This window comes from Balaenoptera acutorostrata, chromosome 8 (genome assembly GCF_949987535.1).
Source record: "Balaenoptera acutorostrata chromosome 8, mBalAcu1.1, whole genome shotgun sequence".
In the NCBI taxonomy this organism is placed as follows: Eukaryota; Metazoa; Chordata; class Mammalia; order Artiodactyla; family Balaenopteridae; genus Balaenoptera; species Balaenoptera acutorostrata.
Window position 1 is genome coordinate 31,696,894 of NC_080071.1, and position 24,374 is coordinate 31,721,267.

The following is a 24,374-nucleotide window of genomic DNA, read 5'->3' on the forward strand; positions in this document are numbered from 1 at the left end:
AGCACCAGGAGCGAGCTGTAATGGAAACTATGCAATTTGGGTAATTATGGGAAATTATGATGTGTCAATGTAGGTTCATCGATCGTAGCAAATGTACACTTGATGGGGGATGTTGATGATGGGGAGACTGTGTATGTATGGGGGCAGAGGGTTAGAGGAGATCTCTGTACCTTCCCCTCAATTTTGCTGTGAACCTAAAACTGCTCTAAAAATACAGACTTTTTAACAAGGGGGGACAGTCTCAGATGGAACCAGGACCAACACACCTACCACAGGCTTGAGAGGAGTACTAAGCTAGAGCCAACTAACACAGCCACAAGGAACAAATGATCTATGAAGCTCCCCCCAGTCCTTTTTGGAAACAGGCAGGGCATAAATTATAAGAAATGAATCCAACCTGAGGCTGCTGGGAGTCGGGAGAGAAGAGAGCAGCAGTCCCTAGAAGCTGGAATGGAAGAGAAATTCCTCAGTGATGCTCCAGGATAGGCAAGAAACTGACCTCTAGGGTGAGGGAAAGCCTCCCTCCTTAGCCTCCAAGTTAGAGAAAGCAGTTATCAGACAAGACTGTCTCTGAACTCTGTCAAAGTTTGACCGGAATAATAACTGGAATTAAGTAGTGAAGAATCAAGGTGGAAAATGCTCTCATAGGCCTAAAATTACTAGGCTTGTTTTGTGTGGTGGAGATGGAGGCCAGGGTTTCTGATGGCAGCTGTAGGGAAAAAAAAGAAAGTGTCAATGAGATTCTATTCTTTAAGAATTCGACTTTGTGCTGCTTTTGGTGGCATTTGCCTGTTGGACCTCCAACAAGTTGGCCTCTTTAAATTCTGATAAGATGGCTGCTGACCAGCTGTCACTCCAGCCAGAAACCACAGGGTCCTCGCGCCATTGGCCCGCAGTGGTGAGGAGGGGAAGGCTGGGCTTCTGTGCCTCATCTTTATGCGCCCTCTCTGCCAGGTACAGTGGGCACCTTTGCCAGGTCCATGGTGAAGGCAGGAAAGCTTACCCAGCCTAGATCAGCAACCAGGAAACCTACCCAGTGTCCCTGCTGGAAATAATCCCTGGGTCTGTCCTCTGGGTGGGTCATCAAACACCAGGCCAGAGCCTCCTTCTGCAGCAGCTAATCTGTGGGACCCTTAAAGGCCCAGGCATGTAAATGAAATAGTCTGAATTTTATTTCCATTTGTAAATAAAAAAAATAGAACAGTGGGGGTTTATCATTTTTAAATATTTAAAATAACTGGGCTCTACCCTGTAATGTTTAGGAATTCAGACCTTAGGGCAAAACTGCTTAGGTTTGAACCCTGAGTCTGCCATTCTCCAGCTGTGTGTGACTTTCTTGGGAAAATCATTTAACCTCCCTGTGCCTCAGTTTCCTCAGCTGTAAAATGGGAATAATAGTGGTCTCTACCTTTTACAGTTCCTATGAGGATTAAATGAGTTAATTTTTATAAAGGGCTTAGGACAATGAATGGAACATCATAATTCATACATTTGTGTTTGTTAAATACAAATAATGGCCATTTTCCTAGCTCCTGTTCCTAGTTTTTCTCCCACCACCCCATCCCCACCTTGCTAGCCAATTCAAGCTAAATGCGCATACTTGATCTTTTTCTCCTCTTTCTTCTAGTTAAACCTTTAACATCCATCAGCTCCCCCTTCTCATATTATTGTAGTTTCCTAGGGCTACAAATGACCACAAACTTTGTAGTTTAAAACAACGGAAATTTATTCTCTCACAGTTCAGGAGACTAGAAACCCAGAATCAAGGTATCACTGAGGTTGGTTTCCACTAGAGGCTCTGAGGGAGAATCCTTTCCATACCCCTCTCCTAGCTCCTTCTGGGTCCTAGCAATCCTTGACATCCCTCGGCTTGTTAGACCCATCACTTCACTCTCAGCTTCTGTTGTCACATGCATTCATTCTCCCTGTGTCTTTCTGTGTCTTCACATGGCCTTCTTACAAGGATACTAATCGCTGGATTTAAGACCCACCTTAATCCAGTAGGACCTCGTTTTAAACTAATTACATCTGCATAGACCCTATTTCCAGGTAAGGTCACACATTCTGAGGTTCCAGGTAGATATCCCTTTTTATTCTCACTCTCTGTGTCAGAATGCAAGCTCCATGAGGGTAGGGACTGTGTGTGCCTCCTTAAGTATAGTGAGTTAGCCGGCATTAGTTAACACGGGAATGTTTACTGGGCCTCCTTAAAGGAATGGAGAGACATGGCTGGGTGGGAGAGCAATGCTTGAAGCAGGAGAGCCATCCAGAAAGAGGGAGAGGGACAGCATGAAGAAAACCACATCTGAGGAAATAAAAAAGGAGAAAGGTCAGAGGTCCCAAATATTCTAACATGGTATATCTAGAAGCACCGTCAGCAGAGCTGGAAACAGCCACTTAGGAGGAGGTGCAGACGAGAGAGGAAACAGGGTCTACATCACAGGCCAGGGAGAAGGGAGACAGGACAGAGTTAAGGTTGATGCCTAAGGGAGGAGCCCGAAGACGGTCTCCTCTGTGGAGAGGAGGCCCCGCTGGCAGGATGGTTTCTTCTAAAGCCAAGGGATCCAGTTGGAAAGGACCTGGTCTCTCCAGATACTTGAGGTGGTCTGAGATGTTGGGACATCTTCAACCCATTGTGACCTCGAGGGTCGTGGAGCATGGAAGAAGACGTGGGACAGCTGGGAACATCGCTTTAGCACCTTTACACCCAAGCCATCAGCTGTCTTGGTAGAGAAGTATTCAGGTGTTCATCAACACGAAGTAAGCTAACTGGATGATGAAAAGCTGCAGTGGTGACATTCCTCGACTAAGAATTGTGTGTAGCCTGTTTTTTCCATGGCAGAGTAATTGACCGTTGACCCACAAAGGTCAGTGAACAGGCCTGCATGACAAAAGAGGCCTGCCCTAGAGCAGACGTTTGGAGGGAAGTAGGAGACCTGTCTCTCTTTTTACTCTCAGGCGGAAACTGAAAGGCAACAGGAAAGCCATCCAGTTGTCAAACCAGGAGCCCTGGCCTGGTACATGCATGACCTCTGTTTGTCTCCCAGCTCCCTATTTGACTAACGCAATCAGTGAGACAGAGAGGTTACCCAACCTACCCAATGTCACCAAGCTAGTAGGGAGTCCAGCCAAGACAGTTACTAATTCTCCTGTTTCCTGTAGTTGTGCCCTTTCACAACCACACTGTATTAAATCTTCAAAACAACACCAAACCCATGGGTGAGATTCATCACCTCAGAGCCTCAAACGGTAAGAAAAGTGTGGGTTTCCCTAGCCACACTGTATCTCCCACTTTGGTAATTCGTCTAGGTGTAGGGCATAACCTAGAGAAGATTCTGTTTTGTTTCATTCCACAGGGAGCCCTTCAGGCCAAAGCTGTGATCTACACCCCACCGTTGCAGGGGGCACCAGGGGAACTGCCCAGGTTCAAGACTGCAGTGAGCCCGGCGACCACAAAGGTGAGGTCATTAGAGGTTTGGGATGGGTGTCCTGTATTTGTGGACACTCCAGAGAAGATTGCAGAGCTGGAAATGATCACCTGGTATGGACCCTGTGTCGGGCATTCTTTTTTGTCCTACAGGTGACAGCTGATTAAACTCAGGGACAGCCTTGCAGGGGACCCTGTGATTTCACAGAAGTGGGGAGAGTAGACGGAGATAAGCTCAAGCCCTCCCTCCGCAGCTGTCCTGGGTGCCCAGTTACCTGTTCACTGGGGAAACTGGTCTAGTTGCAGCTCTCTGTACCAGCTGTCTCCCTTCCACCCATCCTCTTAGAGCAGACGCTGACATGTTTCTCTCTGATTTACCTTAAGACCTTCTGAAAGTTTAGCTTCTCAGGAAGATCTTTCTATGGTCCTGACACTGGAACATATTGAGAACATTCATGGGGGAGAAGGAACACTGTGGACCAGAAGTTAAAACTTGGGTATCTGGTCTAAGCCTTCCCTTAATTACCATCATTGTAAAATGAGAGAATTGGACTAAATCAGTGGTTTTCAAACATTTCAAAAATATTAGAATCCTCCCATTTTTCAGTTTGAAGTTCCCTGGACTTCTGCTTGAAGAAGAAGCTACGATTTTTAAAAATATGACCTTTAACGCTAATGCTAGCATTGTATGGAAAGAGAAGCTGAGTTGCCCTGGATTTCACGGTAGAGTTTGTAGTTACAGTTTATCCGCCAGGCCCAGTAACGAGGCTCTGGGCGCTTCCAGCTCCTTTGGAATCTGCTGCCCAGCCTAGGTTTCAAGAAAATACACAACTGGAGCTTTACCTGGGGGCAAGGAGGTTAGGGTGTGGGAAAAAAAGGAAAGGGAGAGCCCCAGGAGCAGCAGTGTTTCTTGAACTTGAGGAGACGTGGAGGTGGAGACAGTGAGACACTTTTCATTTTCAAAAAAGGATGTCTAGCTGTTACAGACCTGCAGTCTAGACCCTTTCTCCCTAGCAGAAGTCAGAAATAGGAGTCTTCCTGTTGCAATCAGCATGCAGGTATGTTTTGTTTGGCCAGACACAGAGTTTTTGTTTTGTTTTTTTACAAAAACATTGAACCCGAATGTTTTCAGATGGGGTGTACATCCTCTGGCTCACTACAAACCCCACTACTCCCCACCCTCTGCCTGACACTGCACATATTCGTGTTACCTGAGTGACCCCAAAAGCATTTTGAGTTTGCAACACCGGCTATATCGTTTTCTTTCTTTCTTTTTTTTTCTTCTGATGGTCAAATGCTTTTTCATCTTATTTCAAAATGGTCCAGTGGAGAATTGGCTCAATTTTCCTGGGAAATATGAATGGCTCTAGAGTTCAGCCTGATTTTGGAAGGATTCAACTCCTCCAGAGAAGTCCCTCCCAGTATTTCTTTATTCCACTTAACCAGAATACTTAAGGATGCTTCCCTGAAGACAGGAGACCCATGTCTGGAGGAGCCTCTGTGGTCACACCTGCACATACCTCGTCTGATATTTTGTGAACGTTTCTGCTATTGAAGTTCATCATTTAGTTTTCTCAGCCATGTCACTGGTCTAATTCCTTTAACCTGATCTACTCACTCAGAATGAATCACCCTATTTTACTCTACTTTTTTTCTCCATAGCTCCATTTCTCCAATCTCCTTGTTTAACAATGAATTTGCCAGAGAGATGCCAGGTGATTCCAACTGTCACCAGACATATTTAACAATATTTGACAATTTAGGATTTTGCTTTGAACTCGATGGTTTGACAACCTCCTTCTTATTTTTTATTCATTAAAAGAAAAACTTTTAAAATTGAGGTGTAATTGACCTACAACATTATGTTTGTGTCAGGTGTACAACATAATGATTACTTCCTTCTTATTTAAGTTTAGCTCTTTACTCTGACCCAAATCCTTATCCCTGCTCTTCTGGCAGAGCTGGGAGATGGAGGAGCAGACTTCATCTAAGCTTTAATAAGAATATTCTGTAAGTTTCTGTTTGGTTTTTAAACTTCAAATAACTCTAAAAAATCAATATTTTGATGACTGAAGTGCAAATAAATAAGAAACAAGGAATGAGTTTTCCCTTTAATTACACAAATAGAAACTCTGTGGGTTTTTACTGGAAACCCAGGCAAAGTAACTGGGGGCATTTTGCTAAGCTCCAAATAAAGGTGTCACTGCCTTCTCTCTTCCTGGTAGTAGAAAGGGCACCTTCCTAAGGAGAGCCCCAAACCAAAAGGGGTTGGTGGTCTTTCCTAGCTTTGCTTCTGCTTCTTCTCCGAATTGCTCCTTTTCATACTGAGGATCTCAAATTAGGTGCAGACAATAGCAACCTCAACTTCCCACACGGGCAAGACCATCTAGGGTTTGATCAGTGAGTGGTAGCCCTTGGTGCTGCTGAACTGGGCCAGAGAACAAGGTTAAAAATGAGTTGTGTCGATTTTCCTTCTTAATAAGGAAACAGATATTTGTGCCCCTGAAGTGGGCTTCTCTTTTTTCTTTTTATGTCAGTTCTTGATTTTATGCTGCTTATCACAGTATTACAAGTGAGCTTGGGCCAAACAATGTTTTAGAATCTCCAGGAGAGGAAACCTGCCCGGTCCTCTAACCAGAGGAGTTCATCTATCAAGAGAAGGCAGGGAGGGGAGGGGAGGGGATCAGCTCATGAAATTCTAAAAGGCTATTTTTCTTGATTTCTCCTTTTTTTCCCCCTTCTTTTAATATTGTTGTTTCACTGTTTGGTCATAATGTTTGTGTGTGTGTGTGTAATAATAAAAATGTAATACTGTTCCATATAAAATGTTCTCTTTATCCTTTTGGTGTTTATAGCAATAGTAATAACAACAGATGGTCTTATCTACCACTGATAGTGAAAAGGCATTACATTTCTTCTACACAAGAGATAAATATGCCTAAGGAACCAAACCAATCATGTAGAATCAGAGCATACTCTTTCCAGAATAGACAACACAAAAAACAATTGATTTCCATATTTCTCTTTCTGTACTCCATTTTTGTCGTGTTATATGTTTCATCATTATAACGTCAACCTTTTATATTTTATGCACCTTCCACAATATGTCACAATTGGTAAATTTATAGATTATCTTCATAGGTTGTATTTTGGTTTGGATGTTTCTAGATGATCTGAAATAAGGATAGCAAATAGGTGTAGAGTCTCTTTACAACCCTAAAAGATTGGTAGTGACTACATGGAACTATGGTTCTCAGCCTTGGCCACACTTTAAAATTATCTAGAGAGCTTTTAAAAAATGATGCCAACCCCACACCAGATCAGTTTCAGAATCTCTGGGAGTTGGGTTCAGGCATATTTAAAATCTTCCTGGGTGATTCTAATGTACAGCTAGGATTAAGAATTGTTGATCTGGAGCAGTGTCTCCCAAACTTCAACATGGATCCTGATTACCTCAAGGGCTTGTTAAAAACACATATTGTCAGTCTCCACCCCCGGACTTTCTGGTTCACTTAGGTCAGGGCTGGGACCCAAGAATTTGCACGTCTAACAAGTCTCTAGGCGATGTTGATGCTTCATGAGATGTGTTCTCGATTAGCCGTCATGATGTGGGGTCCATACTTTGAGAACCACTGATGTGAAACGTTGTGTTAGAAAGGATCTTGAAGCGGAATGAAAGTTCAAGAGAGAGGGGCCATGATTAGTCAGTCATGGCTGCCATGGTCACAGGAAGGAGAAATTGTATTTGTGACCCCCGACTCTTGAGAAACTCACCAGTAAGCTGTCCTCAATCACAATACAGAACTGAGTTCCTCCTAGAATGATTCTCTAGTTACCATAATCCTAGCCATGTTGTGACAGTGTTTCTCGACCACTGTGCTCATCAGCGGCAGCCCTGCCCAGCCCAGCCGGAAATGGAGGCTGGTCTCCTAACTCCGTCTAGCACTGCACCATTCCAGCTACTGCGTGCTGCTGCCCTCACCATCTACCTCACCTTGGGGCTTCCAACCTGCCCACTCTTTATATCTGTTGTCAAAGAGAGGTAGCTTGTTTTCCTGTAGATGAGTCATTTTATCCAATTTGCTGGCTGGGACCGAGTACTGAGCAAGGCCTGTAATCACAGAACAGGTCAGTTTTGATGAGGTGTCCTAGACAAAGGCTACAGAAAGTCAGGGAGCAGCATGAGGGCGGGGAGAGAGGTGCGGCGGAGAGTAAACCCTGCCTACTTCTGAGTTTATCCTTAGTCTCTAAGTACTTATTTGCTTTCTCTCAGTTCTGAGGGGCTCTATCGATCGTAAAAGCAGTCCACACGCAGAATCCAGCAATGGCCATGCAGAGACTTCAAGCAACTCTCCTGCTATCGCTGAGAAAGATCGGTGAGTCTCATCCATAAGATTTCATTCCAATGGATAATGAAACAACAGTATTTCTTACACTGTGTTATTTTGGTGAGTTGGAGAGAGTGGAGCTAAAAAGTGTTGCCCATCAGATTCTTCCCTGTCAGAGGTCATTACTCTGTGAGCAAAAGTCTTTGTTCCACAGGGCAGCCTGACTACAACCCTCTCTTGTGGGTTCTCCTCGTGGTGAAACCTGTACTTGGCCTCATTAGGTTAAAGCAGTGGTTCTCAACTGGGGGCAGTTTTGCCCCTCTCCCCCTCTCCTTCTGGGGACATGTTTGGTTGTCACAACTTTTCGCACAGGGACTTGTGCTAAGGGCATCTAGTGGGTAGAGGCCAGGGATGCTGCTACACATCCTACAGTACACAGGACAGGCCTCCACAGCAAAGAATTGCCTAGCCTAAAAAGGCAATAGGCCTGAGGTTAAACAAAACTGTGGGCTTAAGCTAATGCAAAAAGAGTATATCATTTTTATTGCAAGTTTACTCCAGGATTTTGGAGAAATAAGCAGGCCATTAGAAAGTTCTTCGCATATTTTCACCTGGAAAAAGAGGTGGCCTTGATTTGTAACTTTTAAAAATAATTCTTAATTTTTTGAGACATCTTATTAATATTTTTGAAACTTGACAAATTAAATTCTCAGTCCTTCACTAGTGGTCTCAAATTGCTCGAGCTGCTTTCAAAGTAGACTAAAGTTGTCTCTCGGCAGCCGCGGGCATTGGTTCCAGGAGCCCCCACGGACACCAAAACTTGCAGATGCTCAAGTCCCTTATACATAAAATGTCACGGTAGAGTCTGCCCTCCATATCCATGGGTTCCCCAACCGCAAATTCAACCAACCTTGGATGTGCGTGAAACCCACGCATATGGAGGGCAGATTGTCCTTTCCTAAATAGTCAGAATAGCTTATTTAAGGGTCCTTGATGAAATAGTATAGACCTAACATCTCATATTAGAATAACAAAGTTTAGAATTTCCATTGCAACAGAAAGACCACTGAACTTGGCAGGTGGAAGACTTGGGTTCTGATCCTAAAGCTAGCATTTTCCAGCTCTTTGATCTTGGGCACGTCAGTGAACCAGTTTGGGAAATGGCTCCAGCCCCAGCCTGACTGCCGTCAACCTCAGCTGATGACTAACTTTACTCAGAATATCAGGACAGTGCTGTGAGCAACGTCCACTTCCCTTCCCTCCACCATAGAATCGCTCCTTCTATTCAGCTGTCCTTTCTTCCTTTGCTCCCATCTCAAAAGACCATAGGTTCCCTCCCTGGCTCACCCCTCCGTGGTGTCCCTGCCCTCCAGGCCCTGCCATCATCAGGCAGCCCAGCCCCTCCTGCCACATCTTCTCTTTCTGCTGCCTCTTCCCCTTTTGCTGATTCCTCTCCCCATTCTAACAAAAGCCTGCCCTTGGCCCTGTCGCTCCCTCTTCTTATTTGACCATCAGACTTCCTCAGACTGACATCCAGCTCAGTTGCCTCATTCCCTCACCAACCCCTCCCTCCCTAAACCTGAAATCTGATCTGTGCCCTCACCACATCCCTCAAACAATCCTTGGGAAGCTCAGCTCCCAGTCACAGGAGCCTCATATTCATCAGGCTCTACAGCTCTCAGTGCCATGTGCTGTGCTTTCCTTGGACCGCACTCTTCCGTGGGTTTCTACAGCACCGTGGTCCTCAGCTTCTTTCTCCAAGATGTACTCCGTCTTTATCCTCCTTCTCTTCCACCCACCTTGAAATGTCGACAGTTCTCCAAATCCTTGACTGTCTTCTTTCTCTACTTCTCCCCTGGGTGATATCCTCTCTCACTAGTGTATTCTGGTGCCACCTCTCAGATGGGTGAGTGTGATTATCAGATCTCTGTTCTGAGCTCCACACTCCTACACCCACCTCCTGTTGCCCATGGATTCCTGATCCACATACCAGAGCCTCAATAGAAAAGTCCACCAAGCACCTCCCCCGGCTCACCTGACCTTGCCACTTCTGTCAGTGCTCTCTTGTGACCTGGTCTTCAAACCTGGTGCTCATTTTTGATCCCTACCTCTCACTTAACCCCATTCCAATCACTTTCTTATCATCCTTCCCTGGCCCAGGCCTACGTCTATCTCTGTCTCTCTCTCCACTCGCTCCTCTTTACAGACCAGCTCTCATTTCTGACAGCTCTCATTTCTTATCAGTTGTCCTAAAGCATACTCTGACTTTTCAAAGAACATTAATGGCTTCCCATTTTAGACCAAAAGAGGTTCAGACTCCTCAGTCTGCTCTTGCAAGCCCCTCCCTGTCTCGCTCCAATTTGTCCTCCAGACTCACCTCCTGTATGACCCTATATGCACCCTCTGGCTACCTGGAGTCAGACTTCATATTGTTCCTACCAATGTACCTACTTCTGTCCTCTCTTCCCACTCCTTTCTCTTCAGTTCTTACCTATTTCATCAAGATACATCATCATATCCCTTTCTTCCACAGAGACCTTAATTCTCTCTAACACTCCGTGAACCGTCATAGTCCATTTATGACAGTACTACCCAACGTGCTGGTTCACAACAAAATAATGAGCTTGTGTCCAAATGTAAATCAATCCACTGCTTTCTTCATCAAGAAAGTTTTGTCACCAACACCCCCCCAAATACACACACACAAACATATACACACATACACACATATGTAATCTCAGCCAAATGAAACAAGATACTTGGTAATGAATTGAATTGATTTGCATTCTGATACTAGCCCTTACGACATTGTGAGTGGTAACATTCACAGACTGTGTCCTCAGACCACACTTTGGTGTATCACTGTCTGTGGCTTTTCCTGTTTTTGCCTGGTGTTGTGGTTGACCATGTGCTAGCAGGTCAGCTTCTCAAGGGTGAGGGCTGAGTCTTCATTCTTCTTATTTCCAGTACATGCAGCGGGTCTCAATAAGTTAATCAAGCTGACTTCCAAGACCACTCTTCAGAATTCAGATTTTTGTGAAAAAAATGTTCTTCCTCCTCAATCTTTAAGTGGTAGTGGCAACAACAGGATCCAGAATAATGCATCAGATAGTGTTTCAGGACGTCCCTGCCCCAGGGGGCTGGGGCTCATTTTTCCCACTGTGTTTGATAGTCACCTCAATGCCCTGTGGATGGATCAAGTCAGGGATTGAAAGGAAGGAAATCTTGGGGGGTGGGGGGTGGGCAGGCAGAGCATAATGAGAAGAGAACAGGGTCATGCCAATGGTGATGCTCTCAGTGGCAAGTAACAGAACTCAATAGGTTCAAGGATCCCTCAGGATAAGAGGTCCAAAGAGAGAAATTCCAGTGCTGGGTTGGCCACTCAGGGATGTGGACACAGGCTCCTTCCATCTCTTTGCTCTGCTATCTCAGCACGTCAGTGATACCCCCACTTATGGGCACAAGGTGGCTGAAGCAGTGTGCTAAGTATCACTTGTTCACATAGCATTGTCCAAAGCAGGAAAGAAGAGATGGATGGAAAGGGGCCTCTCCTCAGGAATCTCTCTCTGTTTGTCAGGAGGGAGACCTTTCCCAGAAGTCCCCAGGACATTCCCATCCCATCTCATCAGCCAGAATTTGCAGAGGTGGCTCCACAGGGGAGCTGCAAGGGAGGCTGGGAAAGTGAGCATTTTCAGCTTCTGCAAGAGAAAATACTCAAAGAATAAAGGGGTTGGAGAAGCAACCAGCAAAGTTTTCCAGAAGAGTCCTGAAAGGGTAGTGATAGGAGCAGATAAGTAATGGGGAATGATGGAGGGAAGGCAAAATCAGAGGAAGAGTTTATAAGGAAGACCCAGACATGACAAGAAATACTGTGAGGATAGTACGACAGGGACGTGTTGAGGTCACACAACATTTATGGCGATGGCAAGTCTTTCCCACAATTATCTCACATAACTCACACACGGGTCTTTTGAGTGGCGTTCTTGATGAGTAAACTGAACATGGGGAAGGCTAATCAAGTAGCTCCCAAATGCTGGACCAGAGATGAGTGCTGGGTTGGAGGCATCAGATTTACCTACTCCTGCCCCAGTCAGCTAGCATGGGGGTCACCCAGTGTCACAGAGAGTAAATGGCAGGTCTGGGGTTTGAATCCAGATCTTCTGTCTCCAACAATAATAACAACTAATATTTGATATTTGTTAACAACTTCCTGAGCACTACGCTAAGTGTTTCACATGCATGATTCTTTTTAATCCTCATAACAACCCTATGGGAGAAGTGCATATTATATTGGATTGGCCAAAAAGTTTGTTCAGGTTTTTCAGTAAGATGTTACCCAATATAATTTCTGACATTTAGAGAGTACAAGGAACTTGCCATTGTCACCTAGTCAGTAAAGTGACAGAGTCAAGATTTGAACACAGGTCTTCTAACTCCAGGGCCCACACTTATAACCAGTACATTCTGCTGCCTCTCTAGGGTTCCAAATGCCTAGCCCAGGGCTTTTTCTATTCTATGTTCTCTATAACTCATTGCAGCAAACCTTTTTTTTTTTTACTTTTATTTTTATTCTTTATTTTTTATACAGCAGGTTCTTATTGGTTATCTACTTTATACATATTAGTGTATACATGTCAATCCCAATCTCCCAATTCATCCCACCACAACCACCACCCCCCGCCCGCCACTTTCCCCCTTGGTGTCCATACGTTTGTTCCCTACATCTGTGTCTATTTCTGCCTTGCAAACCAGTTCATCTGTACATTTTTCTAGATTCCACATATATGCGTCAATATACGATATTTGTTTTTCTCTTTCTGACTTACTTCACTCTGTATGACTGTCTCTATGTTCATCCACATCTCTACAAATGACCCAATTTCGTTCCTTTTTATGGCTGAGTAGTATTCCATTGTATATATGTACCCATCTTAAATCACAGCCAGCTAAGGAGTGAACTCTGATCAGCATCAAAGTCTCATCCTGTGATTGGTGGAGAAGATTCCAGCACCAAATCTTGGGAGAAAGCCACTGGCCTCATGGGAAAGGTGTTCCCATGGGTGCATGGTGGGGTGGGGCTCACTTGGCTGGGGAGAAGGAAGCCTCACGTTGCAAGTCGAAGTCAGTGGTTGGCCTGGTGCTTCTCTGCTCCACTTCCTGTGTGAGCCCGTAACTGTGTACAGTGAATGACAGAATGGAAGTAGTCTTTTATGTCGGGGGGCTTTGTTCCCTTGATGGTAATCCTCCATTTTAATGCTGATAAGTACAATAGTGAGGATTACGCCCCTTAGCCCCTAATTTAATTTGGCCTGCGTATGGCAAGGCTCTCACAAGGCTTTTATTTGACATTCTTTAGCACAGCTAGCCTGTTGTTGTGTAAAAAGAAGCCCCTATGAGGGAGGCAGGAGATTGATCGTACTGGTGCAGATGTTTTTACCCAGCAGCTTGTAACACACCCCCAGAGAAGCTGCTTCATCCTGGGCCACTTCAATGAGCATTCAGACTCAGAGAGATCGGAACCTTCGTGACTGAGGCAGCTCAAGGGGAGCTGGCACCTCGCAAGAGGGGAAAATGAGCACATATTTCTCCCGTGTGTCATCCTTGCGGCCCCAGGGCTTGGAGCCAGTCGGGCTGACCTCAGAATTGATGAGCCAGAGAAACAGCCTCCCTGTTAGGGCCGACTGTGGGCCAGATTTTCCTGTGGGCTGTGAAGTACAGATTGCCACATATCTTGACAGACTGTGTGGTGGGTCATTGTAGAAATACGTGGCAGTGCTAAGAAGATTCAACAAAACAAAACTTTTCTTTCCATATCAGTATCCGGAGGAGGTTTCCTCTCCCACCCTTCAATTCCCATGCTAATTTTTCCTTCCACTTTCATTTCACTCCTTCAGGGAGCTAGTGCCTTCCAGCAAATTTCCCACCCCTGTGACCAAGTTAGTGCACTAAAGCATTAGAGGACCCCCTATGGCACCAGAGGGGAAAGGGCAGCAGGTGTAAGAGGAGGTAGGGGTGGGCCTTCTTTCATGAGATGCCTATGATGCTATGTGTTACCTTCTTCTGGTAGAAAATCAGGTGACAGACCTGGGTTTGAATCTTAGTTTAACTGTTTACAAATTATGAGTCTTGGGCAAGTTCCTTCATCTTTCTGACAGCAGTATCCTAGGCTGCAAAAAGGGAACAATTGTAAAGATTAGATATAATCTTACCTCAAGAAACAAGAAAAATCTCAAATAAACGACCTAACCTTACACCTAAAACAACTAGAGAAAGAAGAACAAACAAAACCCAGACTTAGTAGAAGGAAAGAAATCATAAAGATCAGAGCAGAAATAAATGAAACAGAGGCAAAGAACACAATAGCAAAGATCAATGAAACTAAAAGCTGGCTCTTTGAGAAGATAAACAAAATTGATAAACCTTTAGCCAGACTCATCAAGAAAAAAGGGAGAGGACTCAAATCAATAAAATTAGAAATGAAAAAGGAGAAGTTACAATGGACATCATAGAAATACAAAGGATCATAAGAGACTACTGCAAACAGTATTGGCCTATACGCCAATAAAATGGACAACCTAGAAGAAATGGACAAATTCCTAGAAAGGTACAACCTTCCAAGACTGAACCAGGAAGAAATAGAAAATATGAACAGACCGATCACAAGTACTGAAATTGAAAGTGTGATTTAAAAACTCCCAACAAACAAAAGTCCAGGACCAGATGGCTTCATAGGTGAGTTCTAGCAAACATTTAGAGAAGAGTTAACACCTACCCTTCTGAAACGCTTCCAAAAAATTGCAGAGGGAGGAATACTCCCAAGCTCATTCTATGAGGCCACCATCACTCTGATACCAAAATCAGAAAAAGATAGCACACAAAAAAGAAAATTACAGGCCAATATCACTGACGAACATAGACGCAAAAATCCTCAACAAAATACTAGCAAACTGAATCCAACAACACATTAAAAGGATCATACACCCTGATGAAGTGGGATTTATCCCAGAGATGCAAGGATTCTTCAATATATGCAAGTCAATCAATATGATACACCACATTAACAAATTGAAGAATAAAAACAGTATGATCATCTCAGTAGATGCAGAAAAAGCTTTTGACAAAATTCAACACCCATTTATGATAAAAACTCTCCAGAAAGTGGGCTTAGAGGGAACCTACCTCAACATAATAAAGGCCATATATGACAAACCTACAGCTAACATCATACTCAATGGGACAAGCTGAAAGCATTTCCTCTAAGATCAGAAACAAGGCAAGGATGTCCACTGCCACCACTTTTATTCAACATAGTTTTGGAAGTCCTAGCTGCAGCTATCAGAGAAGAAAAAGAAATAAAAGGAATACAAATTGGAAAAGAAAAAGTGCAACTGTCACTGTTTGCGGCTGACATGATACCATACATAGAAAATCCTAAAGATGCTACCAGAAAACTACTGGAGCTCATCAATGAATTTGGTAAAGTTGCAGGATACAAAATTAATACACAGAAATCTCTTGCATTCCTATACACTAACAATGAAAGATCAGAAAGAGAGATTAAGGAAACAATCCCATTTACCATCGCATCAGAAAGAATAAAATATCTAGGAATAAACCTACCTAAGGAAGCAAAAGACCTGTACTCAGAAAACTATAAGATATTGATGAAAGAAATTAAAGATGACACAAACAGAAGGAGAGGTATACCATGTTCTTGGATTGGAGGAATCAATATTGTGAAAATGACTGTACTACCCAAAGCAATCTACAGATTCAATGCAATCCCTATCAAATTACCAGTGGCATTCTTCACAGAATTAGAACAAAAATTTTTACAATTTGTATGGAAACACAAAAGACCCCAAATAGCCAAAGTAATCTTGAGAAAGAAGAATGGAGCTGGAGGAATCAGGCTCCCTGACTTCAGACTATACTACAAAGCTACAGTAATCAAGACAGTATGGTACTGGTACAAAAACAGAAATATAGATCAGTGGACCAGGATAGAAAGTTCAGAGATAAACCCACACACCTATGGTCACTTAATCTATGACAAAGGAGGCAAGAATATACAATGGAGAAAAGACAGTCTCTTCTGCAGGCCTAGAGAGTGGACTTAAGGACATGGGGAGGGGGAAGGGTAAGCTGGGACGAAGTGAGAGAGTGGCATTGACATATATACACTACCAAATGTAAAATAGATAGCTAGTGGGAAGCAGCCGCGTAGCGCAGGGAGATCAGCTTGGTGCTTTGTGACCACCTAGAAGGGTGGGATAGGGAGGGTGGGACGGAGATGCAAGAGGGAGGGGATATGGGGATATAAGTATACGTATAGCTGATTCACTTTGTTATACAGCAGAAACTACGAAACAATGTAAAGCAATTATACTCCAATAAAAATGTTAAAAAAAAAGTCTCTTTGATAAGTGGTGCTGGGAAAACTGGACAGCTACATGTAAAAGAATGAAATTAGAGCACTCCCTAACACCATACACTAAAATAAACTCAAAATGGATTAAAGACCTAAATGTAAGGCCAGACACTATAAAACTCTTAGAGGAAAACATAGGCAGAACACTCGTTGACATAAATCACAGTGATCTTTTTTGATCCGCCACCTAGAGTAATGAAAATAAAAAAAAAAACAAAACAAATGGGACCTAATGAAACTTAAAAGCTTTTGCACGACAAGGGAAACCATAAACAAAATGAAAAGACAGCCCTCAGAATGGGAGAAAATATTTGCAAATGAAACAACAGACAAAGGATTAATCTCCAAAATATACAAGCAGCTCATGCAGCTCAATATCAAAAAAACAAACACCCCAATCAATAAATGGGTGGAAGATCTAAATAGACATTTCTCCAAAGAAGCCATACATATGGCCAAAAAACACATGAAAAGATGCTCAACATCACTAACTACTAGAGAAATGCAAATCAAAACTACAATGAGGTATCACCTCACACAGGTCAGAATGGCCATCATCAAAAAATCTACAAACAGTAAATGCTAGAGAGGGTGTGGAGAAAAGGGAACCCTCTTACACTGTTGGTGGGAATGTAAATTGATACAGCCACTATGGAGAACAGTATGGAGGTTCCTTAAAAAACTAAAAACAGAACTACCATATGACCCAGCAATCCCACTACTGGGCATATACCCTGAGAAAACCATAATTCAAAAAGACACATGCACCCCAATGTTCATTGCAGCACTATTTACAATAGCCAGGACATGGAAGCAACCTAAATGTCCATCAGCAGAGGAATGGATAAAGAAAATGTGGTATTAAAAAAAAAAAAGAAGAAGAAGATGTGGTATATATATACAATGGAATATTACTCAGCCAAAAAAAGGATCAAAATAATGCCATTTGCAGTGACATGGATGGACCTAGAGATTGTCATACAGAGTGAAGTAAGTCAGAGAAAGACAAATATCATATATTATCACTTATATGTGGAATCTAGAAAAATGGTACAGATGAACTTATTTGCAAAGCAGAAATAGAGTCACAGATGTAGAAAACAAACGTATGGTTACCAAGGGGGGAAAGGTGGCGGTGGGATGAATTGGGAGATTGGGATTGACATATATACACTAGTATATATGAAATAGGTAACTAATGAGAACCTACTGTGTAACACAGGGAACTCTACTCAGTGCTCTGTGGTGACCTAGATGGGAAGGGAATCTAAGAAAGAGTGGATATATGTATAGCTGATTCACTTTGCTGTAAGCAGAAACTGACACAACATTGTAAAGCAACTATACTCCAATATCATTTAATTTTTAAAAAATGAGAAAAAGATTTTAAAAAATCAGTTATCTGAGATTAGAGCTTAAAAAAAGATTAGATATAATCTATGCAAAGGAACTAGCACAGTTCTAGACATAATAAATGCCCAATTAAAGATGATGGCAAGCTGTTTTTGGTCATGGTGATAGAAGTAGTAGTAATAATAGTAGCGATAGTAGTATTTAAAAGGTTCCTGTAAAGCTATCCTGATATAAAGAGTCAAGACCCCTCTAGTTTAGCTCTAGCGCTGTGGACTAAAATAAACATCGAGGATTCCAACACTTTAGAACAATGCTTACTCTCAGCTTTAAACTGAGAGCCAAATTTTATTTTCCTGTGTTCCTGGCTCTTATCTCAGGGATAAATCTGAGATTGACTTTGGGCCCAAGACTCACCCTTGTCAATATGGCCAGGTTTCACTGGCAACACCGTCAAATGATAACTTTCAGAGCTTCCTTGATTGTTAGAGCCTTCTTAGCGTTTAAAATATTAATTGGTCACTTTATTTTCAAAACCTTTTTGAAGCCAGAAACCTTATCACCAGCTGAAAGGAGCTTTAACGAAACATCTGTTTTGAATTATATTTTTCCTTGTGGATTTGCTTATAGCTATACATAAATATTTATCTGGACTATTTCAATAAACCTTAAATCATCAGTGATCCTTATGCAAAGGACTCTTTTAGAAGGACCGTGGATGTCCAGAATGTCAGAAATTAGAATTTTCTTTATAGGACCAGATTCCAAGGGCCAGAGGCCTTTTAAAATATTTGGAGGTGTTTGGTGGTTTTCAACATCTTTTGTTTTCCTATTTCTGTATATCTGTTAATGCTGTTCCTTCTAAATAGAAATCCCTTGCCAGTTCTTTCTTTACCTGTTGATATTTAACCATCTTTCAAGGTCTCACCCATGTGGCACCTCCTGCAGGGCCTTGAAGCAGACTAGTGCCAAAAGAAGAGCAGCGCAGGTGGCAGAGTAGAGTGGGCCCTGGCCCCGAGGCAGGATGTATGGGGTGGGGGGCATTCTGGGGAGGGTGAGATGGCCGGTGGGATAAAGACTGAGGATGGGGTGGGAGTGTTGTGATGCAGGGAGAGCTACTATAGGGAATAAGGCAGATGGGAGCCAGGATTTGGGAAGCCTTAAAAGCTGCATGAATATTTTGGACCTTATTCTGTAAGCCAAGAGATGCACACCCACAGTCGCTGGGTAGAGTATGGTCTGCAGACATTTAATTTGGCCTGACAATAGTTTTGAAATTCTCAATTAGTTTCCAACATGTAAAAATAGAAATATTTCATGTAACAATTCAGATTTCTGATGGCTCCTGAAAAGTTGGAGTATCTAGCAGTAATCTCTTAGAACTGAAGAGAGGCTGTTTTCCATTGATACCAACCCACTGGCCTGCTTAATCCATGGCCTGACCCCACCAGCATCTGAGTCTGATACCTGCCCTATGTGTACAGGGGCTCCATGCAGGTAGAGAAAACAGTTTAGGCTACAGACTCTGGAGCCAGATTGCTTCTTTTCTAGGCCCAGGTCTGTGTCCAACTAGCTAAATGACCTTGGGCAAGTTAAGCATATTTCTAACACTGGTATTTACCTTATATGGCGGTTGTGAGAATAAGCCATAGTAAAATTTTAGAGAACTATCTAGCATTATAGTAAGTACACAAAAAATGTTAGCTGTTTACTATATTCTACACAGCATAGTAAACTCCAGGGCTTAAACTGTCACATATTTCTGTATGACTCACCAAATCCAGAATCTAGAATCTTTGGCCATTATAGGCATAAAATGAAAGTAATTAATGAATGGATGAATGAATATGTGCTCTTGAATTTTTATTTCAGTTGGGTCCAAAACTAAATTTTATTACTTTGTCCTCAAGAAATGCTTCCTATTTATCTTGGGTTTGACTTGAACACAATAATTAATTTTTGATAAGGTGGGAAGCTGGCTTTCTCAAAAAGCCAACAGTGCTAACAAAATAAGTGAAGGGGGATGCTGTTAATACTGTGTAGTTTTTCTGTAATGGATCTGCTTTCCTAAGTCAAAAATAAGCCTGCCCCAAGTTTGGGAAGATGTTTAATTATGTATTTTCTTTAAAAGCTCAGTTATTAGCAGGTAGCTGTCTATGGTTAATTCCTTAACTTAAAGGTCAGTTGCCAGGAATCAGTACATAGTGAACTTAAGCAGAAATGATGTTAGAACGCATGTTTGACTTGGGTTCTCCAGCGACCTCCACCCCTACATGAGATCCCTACTTCAAGGCACTGATTTTGTGTCTGGTGCCTCAAAGATGGAGCGTGTCCAGACACAATTTGGACAGTCTGTCAGAACGGGTTTCCAGTATGTCCAACACATCTCATACATAGCTGAGGTTTCTATACCACTCCACCAAGGTCTTTAACGTGATCACCTGTGGACAGACTTTTGTGCTTATGTTAATCTGTCCCTAAACACGTTTGCTATCAGCAAATGATGACATCAGCAAATGATGGCTTGAGCTCTGTGAAGTTGACCTGCAGGGTTGGATTCACTTTCTCTCTGGAAAACTTGCACATTTACAGAGAACTTGGGTCCAGCAACATTTACTTTTATTTGGAGAAACATCATCTAAAACTGAATGATATCGTCTAAAAAACTGCTTTCTAATTTTATACTGTAAATGTCAAGCAGTTCTCTTATTTATAAAAAGTCAATTTTTTAGTATGCTAATGCCTCTGCTTTTTCTAAAGTAATCTCAACCTCTCTTTAGCTCTCTCCCTTTCCTTCTGTCTTTCTTTCCTTGCTTCTCTCTCTTTCTTCATCTCTCTCCTTATAGAATTAATACCTCTATCTCTAAAGTTCTGCTTTCCGATCTAAAGGACAATTTCCAGTAAAGACAAACTCTGACAAATTCTTCTGACCATTTCGCCATCCCTTGTTCCCTTCCTACATTACTCTTTTTGTGAGTATAGGGAATTCTAGAAATTCAACACATCTCTGGTATCTACTGTGCTTGTATCCTCATCAAGACCTTTGCTATATTCAAGCTCAGAATGAATTTTTGACAAAAATACCTTTTCATATTGAGGCTATTGTGAAAGGAAAGAAACTTGAGAAAAGAAAACTTGCTCAAGTTGAAAATATTGCAGGAAACAATATTTGTGTGAAAAATGAATTCTGTATGAAAGCACTTAATTATGAACACTTAAAGAAACTGAGACTATAATCCTTCAGGTTGAAAGAAGATTAACTTTGCACATGTCCACAGCCTCTTTAACTTTATTTCATTTTCTTCTCTGGGTTAGAAGGAAAAAATATTAGTGTTTCAGTTCCAAGTGTATTTTGTGAACTAAACAGCAGTTTGCTCCTACCTGTAGGACACAAATATGCCAGCATATTTCCCATTAGCATTGCTCCGGTCACTTTAAATTCAGAAGGAACCTGAATGAGTGTTTGCCACAGAAGCTGTTGACAGTGGTAATGCCACACTCTCTGTGTGCATCTTAGTAACTTCTCAGACTTGTCTCCTTGATGAGTAGACATAACAGGAGGAGAGTTGAGTTTTTTCTTTTCATCTGAATGGTGTAGGTCAGGGAGACAGAGAGGAATAGAGAGCTCTGGTGAAACAGAGCTCTAGCAACTGCTGTGATTGGGAAATTAGATAATAAACAGTCCCTGATACCAAGATTCTAACGGTCTAAGATCAACACAGTCTGGAGACGCAGGCAGGAGTGGCCTTCCACGCTCTGGCCCAGACCCTCCCTGGAGAGCTCTTTGTGTCAACAAGAACAGCCAGCGCTCCTGGCCGGCTCCCAGCACTCAGAATGGGGCTATCATTTTTGTTTGCTTTGCAAATATCTTAATGGGAAGTGGTTCAACACCACCTATGGGTTAATCTGAGGGGTTCTGCTTGGCAGCTGTCGGCTCTGAGAACCACATGGCCGTTCTCCGGTGGAGGGAGTCAGGCTGACTGTTAACTGCCCAGCGCCAGGTTGAGGCATCTTCTTTGCTTATTGGATTTAGTGACTGGCAGGAAGCACCTTGTTGTCTTTTATTTTTAGTTTTTTCCTCCTGGGAGGGTAAAGGTGTCATTATCAGATTCAGTTGTGCTTTTCCCTCTAGGGCAGGATAGTTGTTTGAATTAGTTTCACTAGCATGCACCATATTTCTTTCACCCAAGCTCATTCCCATAGAATCTGAAATGTGATAATAAAAGTGGTGGTGTGGTGGTGATGGAGGTTCTGGTATTGTTGCAGGAAGAAGGATCTAGTATGTTAGCCTGGGGGGCAGGGGGGAGGGCTCCACAGCACTGTCTTCACCTGGGAGCTCCGTAGTTGAATAGATACTTAATTTCTTAAGAATCCTTGCTCTACTGTTCCCTTAGTTTTCTCTTCTCTGCCTGAATCTGGCTTTCACTTGTCTTGACCCATGGGAATGCCTCCCTGGGTGACTTGGCCAACTCATGTCTTTCTCGAACTGTGTCAACTGACATTGGCACAAATGAGCACTTTATTTATGCTTTCCTCCCTGGATTTTAGGCAGGGTTGGATACTTTCCACAGTGCAGGTTAGGGAAGTTTCTAGACTAATGACAGACTTGTAGGCAGTTTGCAAATGCCCCATTTGTAAAAATGCATAAAGTTCAGATGACTCTATAGATCCTGGAACAAATGTCCAGCTACCCTCAGTAATAGTGCAGCCTTGCTTCTAAGACCTTTTCCTTTCCTGAAGGTTTCCACACCTATTTGTAGGGTTGCCTGGTGGTTGAGAGCAGGGGCCCTGGACTCCACTAGACCTGCTACTACTAAGGGTAAGATCTTGATGAACTTACTTATTTTCTCAGAGCCTCTGTTTCCTCATCTTTAAATGGAAGATAAAAATGGCATAATGACTACCTCACCAGGTCATGAAAGTTAAACGAGGGAACACATACAAAGCACACGGCATTTCATCTGACACACAAAAAGCACTCATGAATAGTAGTAATAGGGAGAGTTACTATTGTTCTTTCGGAGGCATTCACCTTTCTTTATGTAAACCCTAGTATTATACATTCCTTTCCAAAGTCCTCATTTTGAAGTCTGTTAATCCCAACCCTTTAAAATTAAGCCAGTGCCAAACTGAGGACAATTTCAGTATCAAAGTAAATAATGATAATAAAAGAGTATAATATATTGAATACAGTAAGAATTCATGAATCCACATTGATAGAAGGAAGGAGGAAATGAAGGAAAGAAGAAAGGAAGGAAGGGAGAGAGAGAGGAAGAAAGGGAAGTGGGGGAGGAAGGAAAAAAAAAACAGAGTAGGCTTTTCCTTGCAGTAAGATGTGAAATAATAAATGTAAAAGGAATGATGAAGGCATAAAATCACCGTTTGGCAGCTACCAAAATAATCATTGTTTCAGGCAGGAATCTTCAATGGATGCTAAAACTGGTAAGTGAAAGCTTAAGGAGTAACAAGCTATTTGCATAGTCTTAGAGTAAATCTCCATAAGATGCTTATTAATTACAAAAGGTCAGTGGGAGAAATCTGGCAGACACCACCTTAACCAAGTGATGGAAGTTAGCCTCACCAGTAATCAGACAAATTGACAGCATGTGCCTCCTGATAGGACGCACTGAGAAGAACACAACATCACTTCTGTGGATTTCCTGCCAAATATGCGTAACCTGAATTTAATCATGAGGAAACAGCAGATAAACCAAACAAAGGGACTTCTTCCAAAATGACTGACCTGTGGGCTTCAAAGTCAAATGCAAAGGGTGACTGAGGAACTGTTCCAGATGAAAGGAGATTAAAGGAACATGACAACTGAATGCAATGTATGATCCAGAATTTTCTTTTTCTGTAGAAGACATCATTGAGACAATAGGCAACATCTGAGTATAATCTACTCATTGGATAATAGCATTATAATAACATTAATTTCCTGTCTTTGATCATTGCACTATCGTCATATAGGCGAGTGCCCTTGCTTTTAAGAAACACACACTGAAGTATTTAGGGATAAAGGAATATCAGGTGCAACTGACTCTCAAATGGTTCAGAAAAAATTTTATGTATTTGTATGTGTGTATGGTTATCAGTATACATATACCAAAAGAAAGACAGAGAGAGGATAAAGCAAATGTATACATTGCTAATATTTGGAGAACCTGCTGAGGAATATACAGAATTCCTTATACTAGTCTTGCATCTTTTCTATAAATATGAAATTAGGTCAAAATAAAATGTTAAAATGAAAAAAGTAAGACAGTGCTACTTCCCTCCTTTAGACAGGGCAGTCCGTCAGCCACTTTCTCTTTAGAAACTGATCCCTCCCCATCCACACCTCCATGTCTGTCCACATCAGCATGGCACTGCTCAGGGTCTGTCCTCGAGCTTCTCCCCTGTGACCTCGCCGACTGGTCAGCACCTGCTGCACACAATCTTGTTCAGGCTTTTTCACTTCATTTTTTCAAAACTCCCTAAAGTGTTTCTCCTCTACCCTCACGCCCCCGCCCTCATCTGTCTTTGGGTCTTATCACTTAGTGCCACGCTCATCCTGCACTTATTTCAGGGCTTCTTGCTTCTCTTTCCCCGAAATGAACACTGCGTTCAGAATTAAAGGGGGAAAACTGGATTAAACATTATCTTTGGGGGCTGCGCTGGCGACAAGAGCATCATCCAAGAAATGTGGATGTTAGACCCATCTCTTCCTCTGACTCACCTGGACAAGTCCTATCACCCCTCTGGGCCTCAGTTTCCCTGCTTACAACATGAAAAAAATATACAGTAACCGGTCTCTGAACTTTCCTTTGCCTCCACAAGTCTATGCCTGGCCCAATCT

The 24,374-nt window shown here is 42.5% G+C and overlaps 1 protein-coding gene across 1 annotated transcript in view; it reads left to right on the forward strand.

Annotated features, from left to right (window-relative positions):
• Positions 1–10,967, forward strand: part of MYO3B (myosin IIIB) — a 108,807-nt gene extending 97,840 nt beyond the window's left edge. Inside the window, exons 20-23 of the mRNA XM_057550943.1 lie at positions 3,357–3,541; positions 5,090–5,142; positions 7,701–7,803; positions 10,826–10,967. Coding sequence (XP_057406926.1) covers positions 3,357–3,541; positions 5,090–5,142; positions 7,701–7,803; positions 10,826–10,967 — 483 coding nt within the window. The remainder of the gene's footprint in view (positions 1–3,356; positions 3,542–5,089; positions 5,143–7,700; positions 7,804–10,825) is intronic.
• Positions 10,968–24,374: the final 13,407 nt, after the last annotated feature.